At 44.9% G+C, this 17500-nt stretch overlaps 1 protein-coding gene across 1 annotated transcript in view; it reads left to right on the forward strand.

The window, feature by feature from the left end:
* The window catches only part of LOC112216907 (protein O-mannosyl-transferase TMTC1), a 139193-nt gene that overhangs the window by 59735 nt on the left and 61958 nt on the right, over positions 1 to 17500 (forward strand). Inside the window, exon 7 of the mRNA XM_042300235.1 lies at positions 5003 to 5192. Coding sequence (XP_042156169.1) covers positions 5003 to 5192 — 190 coding nt within the window. The remainder of the gene's footprint in view (positions 1 to 5002; positions 5193 to 17500) is intronic.

Below are 17500 nucleotides of genomic sequence, written 5' to 3' on the forward strand. Positions count from 1 at the left end.
TTTCTCTTTTGATGGCTGATTCTTTCTCTCTGTCTCAATGTCTTTCTCTTTTGATGGCTGATTCTTTCTCTCTGTCTCAATGTCTTTCTCTTTTGATGGCTGATTCTTTCTCTCTGTCTCAATGTCTTTCTCTTTTGATGGCTGATTCTTTCTCTCTGTCTCAATGTCTTTCTCTTTTGATGGCTGATTCTTTCTCTCTGTCTCAATGTCTTTCTCTTTTGATGGCTGTTTCTTTCTCTCTGTCTCAATGTCTTTCTCTTTTGATGGCTGTTTCTTTCTCTCTGTCTCAATGTCTTTCTCTTTTTGATGGCTGTTTCTTTCTCTCTGTCTCAATGTCTTTCTCTTTTGATGGCTGATTCTTTCTCTCTGTCTCAATGTCTTTCTCTTTTGATGGCTGTTTCTTTCTCTCTGTCTCAATGTCTTTCTCTTTTGATGGCTGATTCTTTCTCTCTGTCTCAATGTCTTTCTCTTTTGATGGCTGATTCTTTCTCTCTGTCTCAATGTCTTTCTCTTTTGATGGCTGATTCTTTCTCTCTGTCTCAATGTCTTTCTCTTTTGATGGCTGATTCTTTCTCTCTGTCTCAATGTCTTTCTCTTTTGATGGCTGTTTCTTTCTCTCTGTCTCAATGTCTTTCTCTTTTGATGGCTGATTCTTTCTCTCTGTCTCAATGTCTTTCTCTTTTGATGGCTGTTTCTTTCTCTCTGTCTCAATGGCTTTCTCTTTTGATGGCTGTTTCTTTCTCTCTGTCTCAATGTCTTTCTCTTTTGATGGCTGATTCTTTCTCTCTGTCTCAATGTCTTTTCTTTTGATGGCTGATTCTTTCTCTCTGTCTCAATGTCTTTCTCTTTTGATGGCTGATTCTTTCTCTCTGTCTCAATGTCTTTCTCTTTTGATGGCTGTTTCTTTCTCTCTGTCTCAATGTCTTTCTCTTTTGATGGCTGATTCTTTCTCTCTGTCTCAATGTCTTTCTCTTTTGATGGCTGATTCTTTCTCTCTGTCTCAATGTCTTTCTCTTTTGATGGCTGATTCTTTCTCTCTGTCTCAATGTCTTTCTCTTTTGATGGCTGTTTATTTCTCTCTGTCTCAATGTCTTTCTCTTTTGATGGCTGTTTCTTTCTCTCTGTCTCAATGTCTTTCTCTTTTGATGGCTGATTCTTTCTCTCTGTCTCAATGTCTTTCTCTTTTGATGGCTGTTTATTTCTCTCTGTCTCAATGTCTTTCTCTTTTGATGGCTGTTTCTTTCTCTCTGTCTCAATGTCTTTCTCTTTTGATGGCTGTTTCTTTCTCTCTGTCTCAATGTCTTTCTCTTTTGATGGCTGTTTCTTTCTCTCTGTCTCAATGTCTTTCTCTTTTGATGGCTGATTCTTTCTCTCTGTCTCAATGTCTTTCTCTTTTGATGGCTGATTCTTTCTCTCTCTCTTCTTCTTGATTACGCTCCCTCTCAATACAATTCAATTCAAGGGCTTTATTGGCATGGGAAACATGTGTTAACATTGCCAAAGCAAGTGAGGTAGATAATATATAAAGTGAATATATATAAGTGAAATAAACAATAAAAATGAACAGTAAACATTACACATACACACATCCCTCTCTCATTTTCTCTCTCTAACTCTTCAGCCTGCCTCTCTCTCTTTCTGGAGTGCTTTCTCTTTTTCACTCCCTCTTGTGAAACTTTCTCTTTTTCTCATCCCATGCATCATTTTCCTCTCTCCCTTTTCCCCCTCCCTCACTTCTCCCTGCCCTGTCTCCTCCTCTCTGTTAGGAAAGGCTGTGCATGTTGTGCTTAGTGGGGAAACAGGGGGGGTTGTGGGCGGTGGGGGAATTGAATCTATGTCCCGTTCCAGTCTGATCATGGCGGTTGGTGAGCATACTCTCCTCCATGTTTAACTCTCTGGCTCTGTCAGTCGCCAAGTCTGGAGGAGTGCGCGCGTGTGTGTGCGTGCGTGTGTGCACTCATGTTTGTTCATGCTTGTGGCTGTCTCTCTGTCTATGCCTATCTGTATGTCTTCCTCTCCAATAGCCAGCCTGACTGGGTGGCAAAAACAGAAAGAGGATGTTTTAATTCTGTACATCCATTGCACATATCTGGCCTCCTATTCAATAGGGATTTCCCCCTCAATCTACTATAGCACTAGGTTAGGTCAATCTGTCAATAGATCACTTCCTGCCGTCCCCCGGCGTTAGATGTTCCTCCGTAAATCGATGATACACCAGCAGTTCATATTCACTCTGCGTCCCCTCTCAAATCAACAGGCGATCGGAACCCGCCTGTCCAAGTCAGTGGAGAATTGACTTTCCCTATCTATTCTATTCTATGGGAAAGCCTGTTTTGCTGCAGAGAGAGAATCAATGTGTAATCTATGCAGATCTCTGAAGCTGCTGCTCTTCTGAGTGGGAGGAGAATGCTGATAGGGTGTCAGTGTTCTCATGCTCATCTGACCAGAGATAGGGCTGGGTGCCATTTGGATGCAGAAAAACACAAGTGCAATTGACTTCTAGCATCGCCCTGCTGTATGCGTGCGTGAGTGAGTGTGTGTGTGTGTGTGTGTGTGTGTGTGTGTGTTTCTGCACCTAAGCGTTTGTGTGGGTTTTAGGATTCATTTTATCAATGCACTGAAGCAGTCTTGTCAAATCAAAGTTTAATTTCACTTCAAGTCACATCGACTGTGTGCCCATTTGAAGAGTTTTGTCTTACAGTTCACCATCCCAAACAGCGAACTCACTAACTCATCTCCAATCATAGCTTCAGCTACAGAGCAGTTCATACAGAACCGTTCCTTACAGCCCTGTGTTTGTTGTTCCAGTTAGTCCTTGAGTAGAGGAACGGCCACCCACTCAGACTGGAGCTGAAGCCTTTCCATTTCCATAGAGGAGCCAGCTTATCTGTTCTAAATGATAAGGGGCAGTCATTGACTGTAATGGAGACTCATTTAGTGATTTAGCAGAGCTGGCTAAGGGTGTTTGTTAGTGTGTGTCTGTGTGTGTGTGTGTGCATGTTTCCTTACGCGTGCGCATGATTATACATGTGTGCATGTGTGTCCTCTATTGCTTCCCGCTGAGCATGCCTGTGTGTGAGTGACTGTGTGTGTGTGTGTGTTTGTATTTCAAGGTATTTGTCTATCTGGTGTGTCAGTGTCCTCTGCGCTGAGTTGTGTGGAGTGCTCTCCTCACATCATGACTGTGTGAGCCTTAAAGGCTGAACTTCTTAGGGCTGCAATCCCGTTAACGGGATCGATATGACAACAGCCAGTGAAAGTGCAGGATGCCAAATTCAAAACAACAGAAATCTCATAATTAAAATTCCTCAAACATACACGTATCTTATACCGTTTTAAAGGTAATCTTGTTGTTAATCCCACCACAGTGTCCAATTTCAAATAGGCTTTACAGCGAAAGCACCACAATCGATTATGTTAGGTGACCACCAAGTCACAGAAAAACACAGCCGTTTTTCCAGCCAAAGAGAGGAGTCACAAAAAGTACAAATAGAGATAAAATGAATCACTAACCTTTGATGATCTTCATCAGATGACACTAATAGGACTTCATGTTACACAATAGATGTATGTTTTGTTTGATAAAGTTCAAATTTAAAAAAAAAAATCTCAGTATACATTGACGCGTTCCAAATAGTTCCAAAAACATCCGGTGATATTGCAGAGAGCCACATCATTTTACAGAAATACTCATTATAAATGTTGATGAAAATACAATTGTTAGACATGGAAATATAGATATAGCTTTCCTTAATGCAACCACTGTGTCAGATTTTTTAAAAAACTTTACGGAAAGTGTGGTGTATCATTTTCTTTCTCTTTCCTTTTCTTTCTCTTTTTCTCATCCCATGCATCACTTTCCTCTCTCCCTTTTCCCCCTCCCTCACTTCTCCCTGCCCTGTCTTCTCCTCTCTGTTAGGAAAGGCTGTGCATGCTGTGCTTAGTGGGGAGAGAGGGGGGTTGTGGGTAGTGGGATAATTTAATCTGTGTGTGTGCGTGTGTGTGTGTGCGTGTGTGTGTGCACGTGTGTGCATGCGTGTTTCTGCACATAAGCGTTTGTGTGGGTGTTAGGATTCATTTTTATCAATGCACTGAAGCAGTCTTGTCAAATCAAAGTTTCATTTCACTTCAAGTCACATCGACTGTGTGCCCATTTGAAGAGTTTTGTCTTACAGTTCACCATCCCAAACAGCGAACTCACTAACTCATCTCCAATCATAGCTTCAGCTACAGAGCAGTTCATACAGAACCGTTCCTTACAGCCCTGTGTTTGTTGTTCCAGTTAGTCCTTGAGTAGAGGAACGGCCACCCACTCAGACTGGAGCTGAAGCCTTTCCATTTCCATAGAGGAGCCAGCTTATCTGTTCTAAATGATAAGGGGCAGCCATTGACTGTAATGGAGACTCATTTAGTGATTTAGCAGTGTGTGTGTGGCTATGTGTGTGTGTGTGTCCTCTATCGCTTCACGCTCCCCTCACTCTGTTTTCTTTCATTACTCGTTTTCCTCTCTCAGCCACCAATCCTTTCACTTTCCCCTGCTCCCTCTGGTCTCTCTCTCCTGCTCAGTCAAGCAGACCTCTCTTTCCTCTCTTTCTGTCCTTGGCCATGTAATGGTCTCAGGTAGCTCCTCCAGTGTGACAGAATCAATAGCACAGCCGCTTGGACTCCTTCGTCCCAAATGGCACCATATGGCCTTTGTAGTGCACTACTTTTTGACCAGGGCCCATAGAGCTCTGACCAACAGTAGTGCGCCAGAGGGAATAGGGTTCCATTTGGGACACAGCCCCATATCTCAACTCACCGAGGACATGATGACCAACAGAACAGGAACAGGATGTTCTATCATGGCTGTTTGCAGTCAACAACATAGTGTGATTGAATACAGTGTGATTAAACTTCCTGTAAATGTAATGCGCGAATGTGACCAATAGTTAACATTTGAACCCTCTCTCGCTTTCAATTTGCCTCTGTTATTTCCTCTTCTCTTGTCTTCTCCCTCTAGGTTCCTGACGTACTGCTACCTGTTGGCGTTCAACGCATGGCTGCTGCTGTCTCCTGCGGTGCTATGTTATGACTGGCAGGTGGGCAGTATACCCCTGGTGGAGTCACTGTGGGACATGCGCAACGTCGCCGCCCTGCTGCTGGGAGTGGTCATGGTCGCCCTCTGTCTGCACTGTGTCATGTCGCTACAGGTGAGATGGACATGGAGATTAGGTGCCTTCAGAACAGCCCCTCAGAACAGCCTCAGTTTTGTCGGGGCATGGAGTCTACAAGGTGTTTAAAGTGTTCCACAGGGTTGCTGGCCCATGTGGACTCCAATGCTTCCCACAGTTGTGTCAAGTTGACTGGATGTCCTTTGGGTGGTGGACCATTCTTAAAACACAAGGGAAACTGTTGAGCGTGAAAACCCCATCAGCGTTGCAGTTGTTGACACAAACTGGTGCCCCTGGCACCTACTACCATACCCCGTTCAAAGGCACTTAAATATTTTGTCATTCACCCTCTGAATGACTCACATACACAATCCATGTTTCAATTGTCTCAAGGCTTAAAAATCCTTCTTTTAACCTGTCTCTTCCCCTTCATCTACACTGATGGAAGTGGATTTAACAAGTGACACCCATAAGGATCCTAGATTTCACCTGGATTCACCTGGTCGGTCTATGTGGAAAGAGTATAATGTTCCCAATGTTTTGTCCACTCAGCGTATTGATTCTATCTGTCTAGTACTTGGAAGTCTACGTTGGCGGCTAGGGGTTTCTGAACTGGGCTTGCTTTCACACAGTGATACTCACAGGTTTCTAAACATAGACACTATGCTATGACAACTCTCACCTTCCAATCACCCCACACTCTTCTTAGAGGATATGACCAAACTCGCACACGTTATTTGCCCGACCCATGCCATGAACATGCAGTACACACTTTCTCTGCGTTGCCGTGGTGACAGGCAGTGTTTAGAGAAGGAGACTTATTATGTGTGAGAAGTGTGTGCACTGCATCGTTCTTCGTTATTGAGTAGACCTTGAGTCTCTGGTCCCCATCCCACTCAGACAGAGTGAGAGATGTCTCGCCTGCTACTGCCAGCTGTCAACACCGAATGGCATTTGTGAAATTGATCTCTTCACCCTGCTTGTCCTACCCGTAGTTTGCATCGGAATAATTGTTTCAAGCTGAAAGAATTGTGAGAGCTCTTGTTCTCTTCCTGTAGTTTGGGAGGTAACTTTTCTCAATACGCTGATCTTCTTGTAGAGGATGAAGTGAAACTAGGCGGCAGGTGGCCTTAGCGTTGGGCCAGTAACTGAACGGTCGCTGGTTCGAATCCCCAAACTGACTAGATTAAAAAAAAATTATAATCTGTATGTGCCCTCGAGTAAGGCAATTCACCCTAAATACTCCTGTAAGTACTTTTTCTCAATTTACTTTACCCTAACATGGCCTCAACACCAGTCATCCAGAACAGGCCACTCAAACAGAGTTCTGTGATCAGGTGTGAGTGATGGGAACAGGAAGTGTATTGAAAAGGAGTCAGGTGTGTGTGTGTGTGTGTGTGTGTGTGTGTGTGTGTGTGTGTGTGTGTGTGTGTGTGTGTGTGTGTGTGTGTGTGTGTGTGTGTGTGTGTGTGTGTGTGTGTGTGTGTGTGTGTGTGTGTGTGTGTGTGTGTGTGCGTGCCAGGGAAAGATGAGGAAAGACAAATGCAAGTGAAGAGAAGCTGGATAAAAAGATGCAGTACGGGAGAGTAAAAGAGAGGAAGCGGAAGAAGAGGGAGCATGAAAACTTTTCCATTAGCAGGGAAGAGTGAGGAAATGAGATGAACATTTAATTGGCCAGCCCCTGCTGGGTGGGTACAGGATTACTGTAGGAGAAGCTGAGAGAGAGAGAGAGAGAGAGAGAGAGAGAGAGAGTTTTTATAAAACCTTTATTTTTTACTCAAGTGTTAACATAAATAATGACACACTGCCTTTTCAGAAATGAAACAACAAATGTAATTCCTAAACAAAAATAAAAACATAACATATACATTCAACTTATTTCATCAGCGAAAAATTATTTCCCCTCCTCTACAAAACAAAGCGCTCCTTCGTAGGCCCACTTCTCCTCAAATAATAGGAGATCTTTTACAGCTGAAAATAACTCAAAATCTACTTTTATTCTTGCTTTCACTAATCCTTTAAAAACACATCTTACATCCTGCCCATATCCCGTTTCTATCTTATGTTTCCTACTCAGAAAAATTGACATCTTAGCTTGTCCCAAAATAAAATTTAACATTTGACATTTTCTTTTCTGTTGTTTACTATATTGAAACCCCAAAATAAAAACAGTGTTATTGAAAAGCTCCCCTACAGCTTTAAACAAAGATTCCAGCATTTCCAATAGAGGTTTTATCCTCTCACACTCCATAAAACAGTGAAAAATGGTTTCTCTTATATTACAAAAAGGACATCCATCTCTAACATCTGAGTTAATAACAGATACAAAAGCATTAACTGCAATGATGCCATGTAAAACCCTCCATTGCATATCACCAGTACCCTTTTGTAACGGTGGCTTGTACAGTGCTCTCCATGCTGGCTTTACCTTGTCATCAATGCCCAATTTTACCCTCCATGGAGTGTCTTTTCTATTTTTCAATTTATCTTTATTCAACACCTTGACACACCCCTATACAAGTCCTTCCCATTCACCTCATCCAAACCCACCTCCTCCAACCCTCTCAAATCCAGCAATAACGCCTTTCTTTCTGACTCTGGGATATTTGGTGTAATCCCTAGTCTTGGAAATGAGACGTCTTCATCTTGTACCTTCTTCTTGTGGCTACTAAGCATACCCCATTCTTCCGCTGACAGAGCCTTCCTGCAGCTCCCCAGCATTTGTCCGACAATCCTTTCCGACCTCATCCCCAAATGTTCTCCCACCCGTCTTCCATTCATTAAGGCGGGCCCAGCCATGGCCATTAACTGTTTTAAGGTGATGATTTTCCCCTTCACCAGAATCTTGGAGAAATGTGGAACATCTGCAGTTGTACAATCCAGTCTTGCCCCATACACCAGAGGTTCTTCCAACAGCCAATGCACTGACACCGCTGAAGTTCGTCTGGACACCTTCATTATGCTCCACACTCTGAGAAGGCCTCTGTAAAACGGAGGTACTCCCTCCCTAGAAATCTGGCTACTATCAACCAGAAATAAAGCCTTCTTTAAACCTAATCCTCCAACCCGCTGTAATACAAGACCTGCCACCCCTCTCCACACCACATTTTCCGGTCCATAAAGCAACCTTTGAATAAACTGAAACCGGAAAGCAGCAGCCCTACTAGCAAGATGTACAAGACCTTGTCCCCCCCTCCTCTTTTGACAAATACAAAACACTTTGTGGAACCCAGTGATATTTATCCCAAAAGAAATCCACAATAATTGCCTGTATCTTAGCCAGAAGGCCAGATGGTGGTTCTAAATCTGACAACCGATGCCACAGTGCAGAGGCAATCACATTGTTAACTATAATAGTGCGCCCCCTATATGACATACGAGATAGTAACCAACGCCATCTCCTCATCCTCCCTTCCACCATTTCAACCACCCCACTCCAATTTTTTTCCATAGTCCCCTCATCTCCTAAGTACACTCCAAGATACTTAAAACCTCCCTTACACCATTCTAGCCCCCCTGGCAAAGCCATGATCCCTCCAGACCATTCTCCAATCTGTAAAGCACAACTCTTTTCCCAATTTACCTTTGCAGAGGATATTCCCCTAAAACGATCAACCATTAGACTCAAGCTATCCACCTCCGCTTGATTTTTCACTAACACTACTACATCATCAGCATAGGCTGAGAGACGAATAGGAGGAATATCCTCTGAAAAGTACACCTCTGCAATGTGACTTCTAATGCTATTTAGGAGTGGCTCTATAGCAATGGCATATAACATTCCTGACAAAGAACATCCCTGCCTAATACCTCTACACACTTTAAAAGGAGCACTCAAACCACCGTTAACTTTCAATACACTTTCAATGTCACCATATATCACCTTTATCATGGCAATAAAACCAGAGCTGAACCCAAACGCCTCAAACGTGTGCCATAAATATTGATGTTCAACTCGGTCAAATGCCTTTTCCTGATCAATTGAAATTAGACCAGCATCCAACCCAATAGCCCTAGAGACGCCCAAAAAATCACGAATCAGAGAAATGTTATCCCCTATCTGCCTGCCAGGAGCACAGTAGGACTGATCCGTATGTATGATTTGCCCCATCACCTCCCTCAGCCTGTTGGACAAAGCCTTTGACAATATCTTATAATCAGTGCACAATAAAGCCACCGGCCTCCAGTTCTTGACCTCCCTCGGGTCACCCTTTTTGGGCAGTAGGGTGAGGACAGCCCTTCTGCAGCTTATTGGTAGTAACCCTCCGGTTAAACTATCATTAACTACTTCTAACCAATCCTCTCCCAACATAGCCCAAAAAGACTTAAAAAAGTCAACGGGAAGCCCATCAATGCCTGGTGCCCTTCCATTTTCCATGCCTTTTAATGCAGTGTATAAATCCTGCAAAGATCATGGTTGCTCAAGCTCAACCTGAGCTTCTGCAGCCACCTTTGGGAGCCCATCAAAGAACTGCTGTGTCACTGTTTTATCCTCTTTGTACTCACACTTGTAGAGCTCAGCATAGAACTCTACTGCCCTCTTTCTAATTTAACTAGGGCTAGTGAGCTCTTGTCCAACAGCTAATTTGAGACAATGAATAATTTTTCTTTGTCCATTCTTTTTCTCTAAACCAAAGAAAAATTTGGATGAGGCATCCATTTCAGATATTCCCTGAAACTTACTTCTCACCAATGCCCCCTGTGCTCTGATACCCAGCAGGTCTGCCAATGCAGCTTTTCTCCTCTTGAGGGCCTGAGTATGGCCTCGATCTCCTGTGGTCTCAACCAACGTCATGAGTTCCACTATTTCAAACTCTAGGGCTTTCATTGATCTGGTGATATCCTTGGTGACATTCCTTGTGTATTGATTACAAAATTGTTGAATCTGGATTTTCCCTATATCCCACCACTGTTGAAGGGATACAAAACTGGCCTTTTGAGACCTCCACCTCTCCCAGAAAAAACTGAAAGAGTTCCTGAAGTGAGCATCACTCAATAAAGTTATATTAAAATGCCAGTATGCGCTTTTGGGTTTTACATCGTTAATGAACACCACCTCTGTTATTAAACAATGATCAGAAAATCTCACTGGGGTTATCACACTTGATTTACAGACCTGAGATTGATGCTCAAAAACATAAAACCTATCTAACCTGGCCATAGAGATGATGTTCTCTCTCATATGCGCCCAGGTGCCTTGTTCCTCCATGTTGACTCCGCCAAATATCACACAGTTCATGTGTTACAATGAGGCGTTTTAAAAAAGTCCTTGAGGCTATATGAGGTTCTTGGTGATTTCTATCTAAATCGCTAACTGTGCAGTTAAAATCCCCAGCAAAAAAATAAATAATCTTCTTTGTTACATTTCTCAATGGTATTTGATAATGTCTCTAAAAAAACATACCCTCTCAACTGTCTGGGGCATATACATTTATCAGACACATAGTGATGTTTTCATACCTTGCTCTAACTTTTAATAACCTCCCCTCAACTACCTCTTCAACCTCATATGACAAAGGCAAAAACCCTTTTGAGAACAAGATAACCACACCCCCACTTTTTGAGTTTTTATGACTACACACCACTGTCCCCCCCCACTCCTGTTGCCACATAACTTCATTTTCCAAATTACTATGCGTTTCTTGTAGAAAATTTATGTCACTTCCCTTTCCCCTAATTAACTCATACACCATGGCTCTTTTTTTACCATCTCTTGCCCCATTTACGTTTAAAGAAGAAATCTTAAAACTGCTCATGGATGAAGAAAAAAATACAGAGGAAGATACAGCCACCACATCTCTTTACAGAGTTAAAACTGCAACTGAACTCTTTCATTTTCTTTAGAATTTACATCACTTATCACTCTCGTGACCACTTTCTTGAGTCTAGCAATTTCAGGGCTTTTCAAACTTCCCCCTGTAATTTTTGACATCAGAAACTTTGCTGATTCAATAAACAATTCACGTTCAGGGAAAAAATCAGTTACATTGTAATCCTGAATATATTTTTTCCCTTTTGTCAACTTCAGAAATTGACGTATCTTCTCGATCCCATACCTCCCTTCCACCCCATTTATCTCACTATATTGTTGTGACGCGTCAGATGACTCACTCTCACTATCCTCCCCAGAAGAAAACTCCACCATCTCTACAACTTGTTCATCTTCAACTGATTTATCAATCTCTACCTTTCTCTTAGAATTAGACCCTTCACCACCCCTTAAATTTTTCCTTTTACTCCTCGGTATTTTGAAAACATCCGCTTCCTTTTCCGTTATTTCAATCTCCTCTTGACCTCCAATTTCATTTTCCAGCACCACCTCAGCGACAGCAGTCGCAATCTCACCTACTGTTTCCCCTCCCTCTTTGTTCTGATCTACCACAATTGCCCCCGTATCCACAATGCCTTCCTCTCCTACTTTTCCAACCACATCTGCCCACCTTCTCTCTTCCCCTGCACCCTTAGCATGTTCATCCCTTCGCAGTGGTGCGTTAGTTGCACCAGCACTAGAGCTACTACCAGGCTCAGCGCGCTCATTCTCGGGACAACTACGCACCAAATGCCCCTCTCTTCCACAGCCAAAGCATTTCATTGATTCAGTAGATGCATAGAAGACATAATCAAATCCATCAATCTTAAAACTGAACGCTAAATTCAGTTCATCTCCGTCCTTTTTTAAAATCATATGCACTTGTCTCCTATGAGACCCGACATGTTTCAACAACAGAGATTTGCATCCAAAAAGAACCTTCTTTATTGTAGATATGATTTGACCATGGCGAGATAACTCTCACTCCAACACTTCATCTCTAACAAATGGTGGCACGTTAGAAAGTATAACTTTCTTCGCCGGATTCATAAGCGGAAATACCGGCGTCTGTGTCTCCCGCAACACAACACCCCACTCAACTATCTTATTCACCTTTTCAATTGAATCTAAGAATATCACTACAGCGCTATTCATCCTTGAGGCTGATTTGATGCTATCATACCCAATGATAGCACCCACAGCCAAGCTACATTCTTCCACTGAACACACGGCCGCAGCAGGAATCTTTACTCCATGCCTCCGACTAAGTTTTTCAAACTCTACACTTCCGCGAGTGGCCATTGCAACCAGCCCCACCCACGGGTTGTGCCCTCGCGAAAAACCAACCTCAAAGATCCCACCACCCCTATACATGCTTAGTGATAGTTAAACAATATACCCTTAAAACAACTAAACTAATCAATATATATATATATATATATATACATACCAAAACCCAAGTGAAAAGAAATTCCATTCGCTCTCACAATCACTCCCGCTTGACGACTCACTCCCAGCCTTCACTCCGACGAGAGAGAGAGAGAGAGATAAAGTAATGTGCAGCACAGTGTCATTTACCTTCTGATGAGAGGCGAGTCCTACCATGATGGAGGATTCTTTACTGCTTTCTTTGTCATTCTCTCCCTGTTTCAATCTTCTCTTTCCCCCTCTCTCCCCTGTCTCTCGCTCTCTGACATCACTTTGCTCGGTCTGTTCTGCTGAGGTTTGCGTGCGGCTAGGTTATTGATAAATGATGAGTCTAATGACTTTCTCCCTTCCTCGCTCTCTGCCTGTCTCTTTGGCTCTCGCTCTCTCCCTCTCTCCCGCCACACTCCCAACATGCTACAAAGGCCCCTGGGAGATGTCCCATAGTGTCACACAATGTCGTCTGTGTGACTTGCCTCTGTAACCCCTATGACCTCCCCTAGAGAGAACTGTCTGTATCATCACCCACAACCACCTCAAGCAGAATGCCTGAGAGGATCAAGTACGAGAGAGGGCAGGGAAAGCCTGAGAGGAACAAATACGAGAGAGGGCAGGGAAGCCTGAGAGGAACAAGTACGAGAGAGGGCAGGGAAGCCTGAGAGGAACAAGTATGAGAGAGGGCAGGGAAAGCCTGAGAAGAACAAATACGAGAGAGGGCAGGGAAAGCCTGAGAGGAACAAATACGAGAGAGGGCAGGGAAGCCTGAGAGGAACAAGTACGTGGAGGGCAGGGAAAGCCTGAGAAGAACAAGTATGAGAGAGGGCAGGGAAGCCTGAGAGGAACAAATACGAGAGAGGGCAGGGAAGCCTGAGAGGAACAAGTACGAGAGAGGGCAGGGAAAACCTGAGAGGAACAAATACGAGAGAGGGCAGGGAAAGCCTGAGAAGAACAAGTACGTGGAGGGCAGGGAAAGCCTGAGAAGAACAAGACGTGGAGGGCAGGGAAAGCCTGAGAAGAACAAGTACGTGGAGGGCAGGGAAAGCCTGAGAGGAACAAGTACGAGGAGGGCAGGAAAGCCTGAGAAGAACAAGTACGTGGAGGGCAGGGAAAGCCTGAGAAGAACAAGTATGTGAGAGGGCAGGAAAAGCCTGAGAGGAACAAATACAAGAGAGGGCAGGGAAGCCTGAGAAGAACAAGTACGTGGAGGGCAGGGAAAGCCTGAGAAGAACAAACGTGGAGGGCAGGGAAAGCCTGAGAGGAACAAGTACGTGGAGGGCAGGGAAAGCCTGAGAGGAACAAGTACGTGGAGGGCAGGGAAAGCCTGAGAGGAACAAGTACGTGGAGGGCAGGGAAAGCCTGAGAAGAACAAGTACGTGGAGGGCAGGGAAAGCCTGAGAGGAACAAATACGAGAGAGGGCAGGGAAAGCCTGAGAGGAACAAGTACGTGGAGGGCAGGGAAGCCTGAGAGGAACAAGTACGAGAGAGGGCAGGGAAAACCTGAGAGGAACAAATACGAGAGAGGGCAGGGAAAGCCTGAGAGGAACAAGTACGAGAGAGGGCAGGGAAAACCTGAGAGGAACAAATACGAGAGAGGGCAGGGAAAGCCTGAGAAGAACAAGTACGTGGAGGGCGGAGAAAGCCTGAGAAGAACAAGTACGTGGAGAGCAGGGAAAGCCTGAGATGAACAAGTACGTGGAGGGCAGGGAAAGCCTGAGAGGAACAAGTACGTGGAGGGCAGGGAAAGCCTGAGAGGAACAAGTACGTGGAGGGCAGGGAAAGCCTGAGAAGAACAAGTACGTGGAGGGCAGGGAAAGCCTGAGAGGAACAAGTACGTGGAGGGCAGGGAAAGCCTGAGAAGAACAAGTACGTGGAGGGCAGGGAAAGCCTGAGAGGAACAAATACGAGAGAGGGCAGGGAAAGCCTGAGAGGAACAAGTACGTGGAGGGCAGGGAAGCCTGAGAGGAACAAGTACGAGAGAGGGCAGGGAAAACCTGAGAGGAACAAATACGAGAGAGGGCAGGGAAAGCCTGAGAGGAACAAGTACGAGAGAGGGCAGGGAAAACCTGAGAGGAACAAATACGCGAGAGGGCAGGGAAAGCCTGAGAAGAACAAGTACGTGGAGGGCGGAGAAAGCCTGAGAAGAACAAGTACGTGGAGAGCAGGGAAAGCCTGAGATGAACAAGTACGTGGAGGGCAGGGAAAGCCTGAGAGGAACAAGTACGTGGAGGGCAGGGAAAGCCTGAGAGGAACAAGTACGTGGAGGGCAGGGAAAGCCTGAGAAGAACAAGTACGTGGAGGGCAGGGAAAGCCTGAGAGGAACAAGTACGTGGAGGGCAGGGAAAGCCTGAGAAGAACAAGTACGTGGAGGGCAGGGAAAGCCTGAGAAGAACAAGTACGTGGAGGGCAGGGAAAGCCTGAGAAGAACAAGTACGAGAGAGGGTTGGTTTATTTGCTCTATTTACTGTTTGAAATGAATGGTTGGATCCCATTATGTCTGTCTGTCTGTGTGTCTGTGTGTGTGTGTGGGCGGGCGGGCGGGCGTGTGTATACTGCCTAGCCATCTGTTGGCCTGGCACGGCTGGTGTGTGTGTGTGTGTGGAGTGGGACATATGTCAGTCGGCCAGTTCTGAAGGATTCTACTGGGAAGGACTAACGGATGTGAGGCCAGAACCAGAGGGGTCTGATCTGGGAAGGATGCCATGTTTCTGACCACCCAATATAGTCACCTGGAGCACTGGGCTGTAGCACAGAGTATTCCTCTATACCCGGGGATGAGAGAGCAGGAGAGGAAAGGAGGGATGGTGGAAAGGGAAGAAAAGAGGAGAGGAGGAGAAGAGAGAGCAGAGTGAAAATACAGAGAAGAGAGGAGTGGAGTGAAAAGAGAGGAGGAATAGAGAGAGGAGTGACAGGAAACTAGAGGACATTTAGAATGGAAAGGAAAGAGTTGACAAGAGAGTAGAGGACTGAGGAGATGAGTGGAAAAGAGATGGAGAGATTGACAGGGCGGAGGAGAGAGAGGAGAGAAACAGATGATAGAGAGGGGGAGGAGGAGGAGGGTGGAGGGCGGAAGTTTGTCTGCAAGGTTAAAGCAGCTGTATCACCGCCTGACAAATTGTGACAGACGTTGTACAGGCGCCTGCTGCCGTCTCCATGGTAACAGAGAAGCAGTTGAGACATTGCGCTCTTCTACAGCAGAGTTCAGACGGACAGCGAGAAAAGAAAGAAGAAGAGGAGGAGGAGGAGGGTTAGATGAGCGAGAGAGAGAGAGAGAGAGAGAGAGAGAATGCCAAGTGGAGGATAGAGAGCAAAGGACAGACAAGAGGAAGAGAGAGAGAGAGTAGAGAGAGAATGCAGAGAGAGAGAGTAGAGAGAGAATGCAGAGAGAGAGAGAGAGAGAGAATGCAGAGAGAGAGAGAGAGAGAATGCAGAGAGGGTGGGAGAGAGAGAATGCTTATTTATTTTCCCTTGTGTACTTTAACCATTTGTACATTGTTACAACACTGTATATATACAGTGGGGAGAACAAGTATTTGATACACTGCCGATTTTGCAGGTTTTCCTACATACAAAGCATGTAGAGGTCTGTAATTTTTTATCATAGGTATACTTCAACTGTGAGAGACGGAATCTAAAACAAAAATCCAGAAAATCACATTGTATGATTTTTAAGTAATTAATTAGCATTTTATTGCATGACATAAGTATTTGATCACCTACCAACCAGTAAGAATTCCGGCTCTCACAGACCTGTTAGTTTTTCTTTAAGAAGCCCTCCTGTTCTCCACTCAATACCTGTATTAACTGCACCTGTTTGAACTCGTTACCTGTATAAAAGACACCTGTCCACACACTCAATCAAACAGACTCCAACCTCTCCACAATGGCCAAGACCAGAGAGGGTGTAAGTACATCAGGGATAAAATTGTAGACCTGCACAAGGCTGGGATGGGCTACAGGACAATAGGCAAGCAGCTTGGTGAGAAGGCAACAACTGTTGGCGCAATTATTAGAAAATGGAAGAAGTTCAAGATGACGGTCAATCACCCTCGGTCTGGGGCTCCATGCAAGATCTCACCTCGAGGGGCATCAATGATCATGAGGAAGGTGTGGGATCAGCCCAGATCTACACGGCAGGACCTGGTCAATGACCTGAAGAGAGCTGGGACCACAGTCTCAAAGAAAACCATTAGTAACACACTACGCCGTCATGGATTAAAATCCTGCAGTGCACGCAGGTCCCCCTGCTCAAGCCAGCGCATGTCCAGGCCCGTCTGAAGTTTGCCAATGACCATCTGGATGATCCAGAGGAGGAATGGGAGAAGGTCATGTGGTTTGATGAGACAAAAATAGAGCTTTTTGGTCTAAACTCCACTCGCCGTGTTTGGAGGAAGAAGAAGGATGAGTACAACCCCAAGAACACCATCCCAACCGTGAAGCATGGAGGTGGAAACATCATTCTTTGGGAATGGGAACAGATGGGAACTTTTCTGCAAAGGGGACAGGACGACTGCACCGTATTGAGGGGAGGATGGAGAGAGAGAGAGAGAGAGAGAGAGAGAGAGAGAGAATGCAGAGAGAGAGAATGCAGAGAGAGAGAATGCAGAGAGAGAGAATGCAGAGAGAGAGAATGCAGAGAGAGAGAATGCAGAGAGAGAGAATGCAGAGAGAGAGAGAATGCAGAGAGAGAGAATGCAGAGAGAGAGAATGCAGAAGAGAGAATGCAGAGAGAGAGAATGCAGAGAGAGAGAATGCAGAGAGAGAGAGAAGCAGAGAGAGAGAATGCAGAGAGAGAGAATGCAGAGAGAGAGAGAGAGAGAATGCAGAGAGAGAGAGAGAGAGAGAATGCAGAGAGAGAGAGAGAATGCAGAGAGAGAGAGAATGCAGAGAGAGAGAGAGAGAGAGAGAGAATGCAGAGAGAGAGAGAGAGAGAGAGAGAGAGAGAGAGAGAGAGAATGCAGAGAGAGAGAATGCAGAGAGAGAGAGAGAGAGAGAGAATGCAGAGAGAGAGAGAGAGAGAGAGAGAATGCAGAGAGAGAGAGAGAATGCAGAGAGAGAGAGAGCGAGAGAGAGAATGCAGAGAGAGAGAGAGAGAGAGAGAGAGAATGCAGAGAGA

This window comes from Oncorhynchus tshawytscha, linkage group LG17, assembly GCF_018296145.1.
Source record: "Oncorhynchus tshawytscha isolate Ot180627B linkage group LG17, Otsh_v2.0, whole genome shotgun sequence".
NCBI lineage: Eukaryota > Metazoa > Chordata > Actinopteri > Salmoniformes > Salmonidae > Oncorhynchus > Oncorhynchus tshawytscha.